We start from the raw sequence: 10971 nt of genomic DNA, 5'->3' as shown, positions 1-10971 counted from the left end.
TAGATTAGCGTAACACTGCCCATATGTATATGGAAAGAAAGAAGGCGTAACTTTTACCGGCTGTACTGTTGCAGCTGCCATCATTGTGAAAGCAAAAGTGAAAGTACTTTGTTTGGCCTTCCAAATGAGGACACAACTAAATCAGCGATTAAGTTATATTTACAACACTGTTCCTGAACAGTACAATGCAAACAGGACTATTTCCTGAACCTGGGAGAGTAGCTGACAATGCTGGCTCTACACAAAGGGTTAAGGCTAAAGTGGGGCAATTCCAGCATTGCAAGGACAGGCTTCGCTTCTGACTGACGGCCTGTAAGTACGTTTTCATATTTAATGAATTCAGTACTGACTATTCAGAGGCGAGTTTTGAGCAGAGTAGAGTAGTGCTTGTTGTTTCTCGTTCTACGATCAGAAATGCAAACATAGTGTTATGTTTATGCAATTCATAAAAAGACCATATGAGTCATTATAATCAGTAGTTATGTGCCCAATGGATGCAACAAATGCCTCATTTAAAACGTCTTTTATTGTTTCTGTCTCATCACGCTGAGAAATGGCATGGTAAGGGGAATAACATTTCTGTCACACGCTTGAGGTATTCGGCCAATCACAACGCAACATATAGCCGGCCAATCAGAGAACACCTAGGTTTATGTCAACAATAAGTTTTGTAAAAATCTTCACTACATTCGAAAAGTGTTTCAGAAAGGCAGGGCAGAGAGGAGCAACAATAATGTACAGAATTTGGAAAATAATATATATATTTTTTTTAATAAAATCTCCCAGGGGAGGGGGTGCTAGTCCGTTTAATATTTTAAAAATAGTGCAAGCATATTTAAAAATGACAAAATTATTAAAACTCATGAAATTATATTTTGCAAGAATATGGCAGTGGTGATATGAGTTTGGCTTTTTGTCAAAAACTTTTAGTGTTTTCTTGTATAAGGATTCTATTGATTTTAAAGTGCCAGAACTTGTAAGTGACCAGTTTGTGAAACAGTATTCGATGTGGGAAAAAATCATAGAATGCATATATAACTTGGCTGCTTGATCGGATAGACAAGGTCTAATCTGATGAAAATTTTTTAGATTAAATTTAATTTTATTTGTAATGTTCTTTACATGACTCTTAAAAGACAGCGTAGAGTCCAATATGACACCAAGATACTTAAATTCTTTCACTAGTGTAATTTCCTATCCTTTTAAGAAAACATTAGAATTACTTACATTTTGTTTTTGCTTAGAGAACATCATGCATACTGTTTTTTTTTGTGTGTTTACTAACAGACACAAATCTTGATCATGGCATTACCAGTACTTTCCACAATTATTTACTGTTTACATAACACTTGTTTTGATTGTAGAAAACTACCTGCTAGTCTATTTTATTCAAAAGATAACTTCTATCATCTACCATTTTCTGGGTGTCCAAGGTTTCAGAGGCATATACATAATAGAATAGAATAGAATAGAATAGAATGCTTTATTGTCACTGAACACAGAATACAACAAAATTGCAGAGCCTCCATGTAAGGTGCTTCATACATAACACAAAAGGAAAATCTAAAAATAAATAGATTAAAAGGTAATATCTTATTAAAATAATTATTGCACTAATGAATGTATTGAAGAGGTCTTGACACAACAGTTAAGCGATAATAAAGGTGTTTATTTTTAGGCACAACAAGTTCAAGAGTGATATCCTGAATGCAGAAGTGAATAATATGTAAATAAACAGAGTTTGTGAGAATGAGATGGAAGGTAATCCTTATCCTTGGTTGTTTACCGGAACAAAAGTCTTCACTGGAAGAAGCACACACCTTAATCATGAACCTTGGAGATTGTGGAGAAACGAAGATGAAGAGGATGAATGACGAGGGACTAGGGGAACATACAGGAGGTAAGTATAGCATCTAGAAAGTCCTCAACACAAGAACGAGATCAGACAGTGAGGGTGTGAGACGTGTGCGCTTAAGTACTGTGGTTAGTTTTCTAAACCATATAAAGACAACTTGTAATGCAAACATTGTTGTGAGATTTATTTATTTATTTATTTATTTTTGTTGTTGTTTTATTAGTAACTGAAGATGTAATTCAGTTTTCATATGATTCAGATTTTTTTAAAGGTCTTTTTAAGTAATGCTGTGTGCCAACAATACAAAATACAGTTCAAACTGTTTTCAAAATTGTTCAAAAGTTCAAAATTTGTTTTGTGCTTTTAAAAAATCTAAACTTATTTGGTTTTAGTCAAACTGAATTAAACAGTCTTGAATTGCATGGGGGGGAAAAACAGAATAAGTTTTTGTTGTTGTTGTCGTTGTTTTAATCTGATTATATTATACCACAGTAATTACTTTATTAAATAAACTATACTTTAGGAAAACATTATACAAAAATCAATTCAGCAATAGCAAAAACAGTCTTTGAGACTGTGAGGTGTTTCTTTACCTGTACTTGTTTCTTTATCTTCAGAAAGATCACACGACTAATACTTCTAAGAAAAAAATCCAGCACAAATTGTGAAGAAATTACACTCTTTAAATGAAACATGTTGAAGATTTTGTCAAAAGAAAAACAGAGCTAACATCAGCTGCTGAGTTTAGATTTACCTTCACTTTGATGCAGTTAATGCTGTTCTTTCTGTTACTGCGAGGAGGAATCTACAAATGTTCTCAGTGGTAAATACAAAGGTTTATGTGCTAATGTTTTATTCAGTTGGACTCTTGTCCCTTGACACTTTCTGTTTCTCTGGCAGCTGTAATGTGTTTGAAAGACACATTCATTTATTGCAACCTAAAGTCAAATGACATCAGGTGATGTTGATAGTGACATTTTCATCATAACACAGTCTGGTTTAAAGTTTGAATCCTAAACATATTTGCCTATTTGTGTAGTAACATCAAATGAAGAAGACATGTGAAAAAAATATTCGTAGTAGATGTTCAGTAATGTATTATAGTACATTTTATTTAAATCAACATAAACATTACATGTTAAATCTACAATTATTCACATATACAGTGATTTTAACATTTATGATTTTCATTCTTTATTGTCAGTGGCAACAAACTCTTCCCGAACAAGACAATTGAAGAAGAATGCTTCGAATGCTTTAGTTTTCAGAGTCTTGTGTGTCTTTCACTGAATCACACACCTTCTGTGTCTCTGTAGCTGTCATGATTTGTCTTTGCTTGGCGAATGCAGGAGTCAACAGTAATCTCAAACAGTCTTTATTAAACGAACGCAGGGAGAAATTCAACATTTGTCTAATGCACACAAACAACAAGTAAAATGGTAGAACATAGGTGGCAACTAAGGAACTAACACACAGTATTATTAGGTGCATGGAATCAAACAATCAACTAAACAAGAACAGGAGACATGACCATAAAAGGAAACCAGGATCTAAGTCAAAGGTAAAACACGGACCAACACTGACCCTGCGTCCCAATGTTCATACTTTTACTACGCCCTTAAAGTATTTACTCTTTTGGTGAAGAAAAAGTACACACTTTTGAGTGTGTAGTAGATAAGTAGGCAAGCTTTGGGACACACACGTCACACAACTGTGTCTTAAACAGGCCTGTCAGTCATCTAGTCACAGTTAACATCCTCCACATTTCATTCAATTTAACATCCTATCGTATTGAAGAGAAAATAAGTAGCATGTTGATCTGCCATTTGCAGGTCTTCCATGCTGAAAAATCATATTTTCTGCATAATTATGCATATTGAAAGTTAACAACCAAAAGAGTGTTTATAAAAGTTCACATTGCTGCTGCAGATGAAATATAACACAGATAACATTAAATAGATACTTCTACTGCTTTTTCTAAACATCTCTACCCATCCGCTGGTCATGCACATCCGCCATGCTTTTTTTAAATGTGTTTTATTCGTGTTTGTAGTTCTGGGCTGAATCATTTGCCAAAGCGCAATGGATTGTAGGCAATATTAGCCATTAGAGTGTGCACGGATCCACACTTCAAAAATAGACCTGAAATAGTAGACCATCCAGGGACTTTTGGTATACTCTTTTCAGCATACTATGCTTTGGGACACACTTATTGTAATCTCAAATAGTATTTAGGATGGATAGTATGAACATTGGGACACAGGGTGTCAGTAGTTCTGATTGTGAGTTAAAACTCTTTGTGAGTTAAGTATTTCCAAATACTTCTTTAAACTGCTCTTTTTTTCTCCTCCTCAGTGAATCAAACCATGAATGTCCATTTAATGCCAATAATAAAAACTTGTGGTCCAGCCTCAGTCTCAGCTGAGTTGAGACTGAAGCTGTCTACATGTTTGGCGTACTAACATGAGCTAAATAATGAATATTGTCTTCTGCTTTAAAGCTGAATCAAATTTGTTTTTAGAATTGATTAAATTAATGCAGTCTCTCTTTTTTTTTTCAACTGAACTCTTTACAGCAGAATCTGAATTAGTCTCATATTTGGTGAAGTTTGCGTCATTGATTATGTGTAACAATTGATCATCTATAGGAAAAGGTGGAAAATTTTAATTTACCATGTTTGTTTTACAATGCAAATACATAAAAGAAAACAATAAGAAAATTAACAAATTAAATAAAATCTAATGAAATGGTCACTTGAGATGAATATTGCATATCGCAAACGTCACCTTACCAAACCCAGAAAACAGGTCTCATCAGTTCCGCTTGTCGGAGAATGGCTGTTTTTTCACTGAATCGCACACATCTTTCTGAAAGCATGTATAACTGCCCTAAAACCATGGGCTCCTCTGATCTCAGCCTCTTTTGTGGCGTTCACTCCCTCCTTACTGGTCAATGTTTGCTCAGCTTCCTTTCGTGACTTCTCAACTAAACTCTGATGTATTTCCTTCCATTCTGATTGAGTGACTTGTTTGCGCTGCTTTTTGTGCTGCTTCACTTTCTCATCCAGTTTCTGTTTCTGAATCTTCTGAATGCGTTTCTCCATTCTCTCAAACAGCTCATTGGTGAAGTGAGTCACTATATTTTCTGCCACCATCATCTCTATTTTGCTGATCAGACCTTTAAACTGTGGGAAACTGGCAGACTCATTGTCCAGACAGAAGAATCTCTTCCCACAACTGTCTACTAGTTTTTTTAGATCTGGATCACCATACTGCATATACTGCTCAATGGTTTGATTTTTCTTCTTTAACTGATCTTTGTGAGTGAAGATGATCATGGTGTATTTTAGTACCTGTTCTCCAAACACTTCTTTGAGATGTTGCACTGTATTTTTCTCCTCCTCAGTGAATCGACCCACTCTAATGACGATAATAAAAGCATGTGGTCCTGGAGAAGCGTATGTTATACATTTCACTATTTCAGTTTGAACATGTTCTTTACTAAGTTCAGTATCATAAAGTCCAGGAGTGTCGATCACTGTGATCACTTTATCAAACCTCACTCTGGTTACTGACTGACACTGTTTGGTCTGAGATTTTGAACCGGCTGAAAATGTAAACACATTTCTGCCAATGATGGTGTTTCCTGTGGCACTTTTCCCAGATCCAGTTTTTCCCAACAGAACCAGCCTGAGATCTGTCCTCTCATATTTTTTTGCTGGAGACTCTCCTGAAACTACAGTACAGATCAAATCAGAAATAAAACACACTCCACAGGTTCTTCCTGCATAACCAGTGCAACAAACTAGTGATGTGAACAAATTACATACTTGTCTTAAAGTCATTATTAATGGCATAATACACACACACACACAACTTACATGTGACAGGAGGACCTCTTTTGCTGTCATTTTTCCTCATTTGTTTCATGGTAAATTTCCCTCCATTATTCTTCATATTCTTTTCAATTTTCTGCAGTAGTTCTTGGACTTGTTTCTTTGATTTACTCTTGTTATTGAAAATGTGAAACTTTCCTTCACATTCAGTCACCAGTTGCTGGACATCTGCATTATTTTCCTTCTGTAGATATTCATCAATGGTCTGATCCAGCTCCTCCAGATCATCTCCACGTGTGAACAAAATCATGATGTATTTCTCAACTTCAGGACCATATAAACACTTAATATAATCCAGCATCTCTTCCTCATTTTGCACAGGTTCCAGTAGAGGAACGGTGATCAGAACTGCACTGAGACCAGCTGAACATCGAGAGACCAGGTTTTTTTCCATCTGCTCCAGCTGCTCTCCTTTCAGATCTGTATCCAGTGGATCTGGAGAAATAATCACATTCACCTGCCTTTCACTGATCTGTGTTGCACCATTTAACACTTCAGTCTCATGCTGTCTAATTTGAAACTTCTTGTCTCCCACTATGGTGTTTCCAGATGAGCTTTTCCCAGAACCATATCTGCCCATCAGAAGAATCTGGTTCACTGAATCATCTGGACTGAAGCAGATCGCTGACATCTCTGAAAAAAAAAAAAGTATGGGTTAAGAGGATGATCAGGTCAGGTAAGTGCAGGATGTAAGTAAAGAACAAAATACAGACTCTAAAAAAATGCTGGGTTACTTTATTTATTTATTCAACAGTAGGGTTTGCATGTTTGGTCACTTTACTATTCTTTACTATACTTTACATCTTACTATACTCTACATTTTGACTGACAGTACTAACATCTACTTTTAACGCTATGTCTTCTACAAATGTAGCACATGCTGGAACTACCCTCAAGTTCCTGAGGTACTGTAAGCAAAATATTGTGAGTATATTGTGGCCTTCATCCCACCATAATTATACAGATGGCAATCTATATTATATCTCAGCATAAATAACTGACTGTTGTCCAACAGCAGCATACATTTTAACGTTGTTGTGAAAGAAATTCTCCTACACACTTGACTTAAGTAAAAATGAGAGTCTCCCAATACCAAAACTGTCCGTTTTTTTTTTTTTTTTTTTTTTTTTTTTTTGATTGCTAATGGTTATAGCTCTGACTGCACTGGAGAACCAGGCCTAAGACAAGTTAGGCTCAGGATTTAAGAGAGACATTGTGATTCAAAGGGAGAAAATGAGCTGCTTTACGGTAATTACTTTATTAATTATTTTCTCCAATAGAACTCTTGGGCTTCATGTCGCAGTGCATGATTTGTGCCACTATAAAATCCCAGTATGCATTGTAGCATGAATACATTATGCTTCTGAATTGTCAACTCTTATTATTTGCTTTTATTTTTTTTTTAGCAGCTGATATTCAAGGTTGGTCTTTTTATCTGGTTATGTTGTTGATTCATTATAGTGATCTTTCAACCACACCTGTGTTGTTTATAGTTCAGTAAAAACATCTATAAAACATATATGCTTACGTTTTATGACATTCACTCCAGTGTAATAAAATGGTCTGTTTCTCTTTCAGTCTCTTTGTCACAACATGCAAGTGCTTTAGTAAATCATTACTGTAACTGTTGTAAGATAAATCATTTATGAGAAGTCAAGAACCTAACAAAAGCAAGTGAAACTATTATTTTCTCAATAAAACATCAACAGCTAAATCTTTATTTATTCTCAGTAAGAACTTCTGGTTAAAAAAGTCAGTCTAGTTACTAATGTGTGAAGCTGGAAATGCCGTTTGTGGAGTTGTTTAATCATCCTCTGCTGAGATCATGAGAGATGCCATAAAAAATAAAAATAAAAAATTCACAGCAAAGTTCTTCTTTATTTAGGGGTAAAATGAAGTTGGAAATACTTCTGCCGTTTTTCACTCTTAGCGAACATCTGCTAATATCCACATTTAGATGAATTTGTTAATATGTGCTTACAACATTACAGTTTAATTTCTAATATAAAGCAGCTCTCTAGTTATTTGCAATTTAAATTATGTTATAGGATAAATAGCAGTTGGTCACTTTGTGAAATTATAAATAAGTTAAGCAAATTAAGTAGGCTGAATTTTATAATAGTGATATGAGGGTATAGTGGAAACTGACAGCATTCATGCCTAAACTGCTAATAGTGACAAACAATAAAATTTTTGTAAATGTGAGTTTCCTAGTCGGAATTTGGACATGAACAGCCTCTCTAATGTGTGTGTGTGTGTGTGTGTGTGTGTATATATATATATATATATATATATATATATATATATATATATATATATATATATATATATATCTTTCATATTGATGCAAACTTTAAAGCAACTTAAAGTCTTAAAAGCAATATTCTACATTTTTACAACTTAATTTCATGATCATCTAAAGCTGAATTAGCCAGAATTTTCACAATTATTAAATTGTACCACAGGAATTAATTGTATTAAATAAGTATACTATACTTAAGGTAAACATTATAAAAAAAATAAAATAAAAAAAAAAACATCTTTGAGTCCGTGTAGAGAAATGTGTCTGACCTGTAGGTGTTGATGATTGAAGATCTTTAATCAGTAGTCGAAGATGGCTTTAGTGAAAGTGACTCCACACGGATTGTAAGAATAATGTTTCTTAGAAAACTATTCTAGCACAAAACATTTTTAAATCACACTCTTTAAATGAAACATGATGATGATTCGGTCAAAAGAAAACCGGAGTGAACAGCAGCTGCTGAGTTTAGATTTACTTTCACTTAATGTTAATGCTGTTTTCTTCTGTTACTGTTAGAGGAGGCTCCTGATTGGTGCAGAACCCTGAACAAACATGATCAAACATTGACCCATGACCTGCTTGAGCTAATGATTACCTGATACTGTAAAGATTTATTACAGTAGCAGTCACATAAACAGACTAAAAAAAAACTTTATGAAGTGTATGTAAGATGTTAAAGTCTTTGTCTTTAACAAAGACAAGCTGAAGCGAAAACAGAACTTATCATAATGTTAAAATATGAATTTAAATAGCTATCATTCAAATGTGCAAAAAATGCACAATGTAAAACATCTGATGTTTAAAAAAAACAAAAAAACAAAAAAAAAACATATTTTGACGGTAACATGCTGTTTTCCATTGTTTTTTGGGAAAGCAAAATACTGTTAATTATGAGCTTTCAGAGTTGACACTCAAAGACTTCTTAAAAACCCTACCCCCTCATTTACTATTCCCTACAAGTGCACTTGAATAAACTTTTACTCATTAAAAACAAGATTGACTTTCTGTCAAACATCTACAAAAGTTATCAGTAGGAATTACAGAGGTGTGTTTAAATTTTATTGAAAATGTTTCATGTAAAGTTGCGGTTATGGCGGTTAATGTTTCATTTATGTGGACTCTTGTCCCTTGACACTTTCTGTTTGTTTCTCTGGCTGCAAGATAATTCATTAGGTGATGTTTGAATCCAAAACCGATTTGCATAGTAAGTTACGCTGTGCCTTCGGTCAATGAAATGAAAATAATACATTTAGTTTTAATTGAGTGCATTAAAGAAAGAAGAAAAGAAAAGGAAGTTTACTCTTCTGCTGGCATGGACACAACACTGATACAGGCGCAAAACAGAATACAATTTATTACCACTAGGAAGCAGACAGAACTTCAGGAAGGGTCAAGTCAAAGAACATAAACAAAATTTACTTCAGAAAACAATCTACAAAAACTGTAAACACATACAGAAACTGCTAAAAAAGTAAACATGTCAAGTGAAAAGTAAAGAGAGTACACTCTATCCCCTGTCTAAACCTAAACAGGAGAAAAATGTAAGCAAAACAATTGGCAACTTACAACAGAAAGTAAACTAAATCATAATCAACTTAACCAATCAATCGGCGAGGGGAGCACTGCAAGGTCCTGAGATGAGCACAGAGTGTGCTAGCACCAGCATTTATTATTATTTTTTTTTTTAAACTGAGTCGAGCCCCTGAGCCAGCCCTCAGAAGAGGGGGCCTTCGGGTTACCAACAGTTGTGCTAGTTCCACAGTCCAGGTACTAGCCCTCAGCATGCTTTCACCTCCCTAAACTTCTCGACCAATGTCTCAACGGAGGTACCGAAAATGTGAGTAGTTAAGTTAAGACACAGTCTTAACTACTTCAGGGTCTGGAAATGTAGAGGTTCTGTAAAGGTGTCAGATTGCAGCCAAACAACTTCTCATAGAGTGTATAACACATTACAGTCTGTTTTTGTCCTTAGCAGTGGCGATGGAGGTGTAGAAGTGCACCATCATTATCTTTGGTGGGCCAAATGTATTCAGTTTCCACAGAAAGTGCATCCTCTGACCCAAACACAGCAAATCCAGATCTCATCTTGTCTTGATTCTTGTATCCATAGACGGTTTCAACGGCAACAACATAAACAAACGTTACTGCGCATGCGCGCTTTGGTGGCCCAAACTTAACTTCCGGTAGACATCCAAATAGAATCAATAACAACAGCTAAATCCTTCTAGAGTAGATAATTTTTTTTAATAACAATCAAAATATGTTGGCTGCATAAATTACACTGATTTATCAAAAATTCAAACTCTTCCTTTGCCAGCAGGAGGTGCTTTAAGCACCAGAAACGAGGTTTCCGCGGTAATGGCTATAGACAAAGCAGCTCTTAATTTAAAAACGCTGCCTTATGCAGGATGAAATGAAAATGACATTTTCTAAAGACAGTCTTTCTTCAGAAATACAGTGATATAAAAACACCCACGCCTCGGTTTGATTTTTAAACGTGCATTACGTTTATTAAACGAAGTCTATTGGAAATTCGATCGTTTTTTTTATCGTGGCAGGTCGCCACAAATAAATAAATGTTTGGGAAATGTTTGCGCCCGATGAAACCATCTATAAATCCATCCAGTTTAGCTTCCACTGACATTTTGACAAATGCTATAAACCCTGTTGAAAACAGTATATTAAATATTTCCTCAAGTAGTCTGTGTATTTTTGGCAATACCCTTGGGACAATCTTTTGTCTAGTTCAAATTGAGCAATGCGTTTAAGTCAGCCTTGGTAACTCAGTTAGTTTGACGACACTGGTTTAACCCACAATAGAACCCAGAGCATCTCTGAACCCAGACTGATGCATTCTGTTGGTATTTCCTCTTCTTTCTTATAGCAGGTTGAATTCTGTATTTGTCTCAAGATTTCTAC

General features: G+C 35.0%; 1 protein-coding gene across 1 annotated transcript; it reads right to left on the bottom strand.

Annotated features, from left to right (window-relative positions):
* Positions 1-4648: 4648 nt before the first annotated feature.
* LOC141328344 (GTPase IMAP family member 8-like) lies at positions 4649-8513 on the bottom strand. Its single transcript, XM_073835389.1, has 3 exons — positions 8322-8513; positions 5736-6383; positions 4649-5590 (listed from the first exon to the last, which is right to left on the bottom strand). Exons 2-3 carry the CDS (start codon positions 6379-6381, stop codon positions 4701-4703), a joined length of 1536 nt encoding a protein of 511 aa, XP_073691490.1. The 5' UTR covers positions 6382-6383; positions 8322-8513; the 3' UTR covers positions 4649-4700.
* Positions 8514-10971: the final 2458 nt, after the last annotated feature.

This window comes from Garra rufa, chromosome 1 (assembly GCF_049309525.1).
Source record: "Garra rufa chromosome 1, GarRuf1.0, whole genome shotgun sequence".
In the NCBI taxonomy this organism is placed as follows: Eukaryota; Metazoa; Chordata; class Actinopteri; order Cypriniformes; family Cyprinidae; genus Garra; species Garra rufa.
Note: the sequence above shows the minus strand (reverse complement) of the source record. Positions and strands in the feature narration are given on the sequence as shown.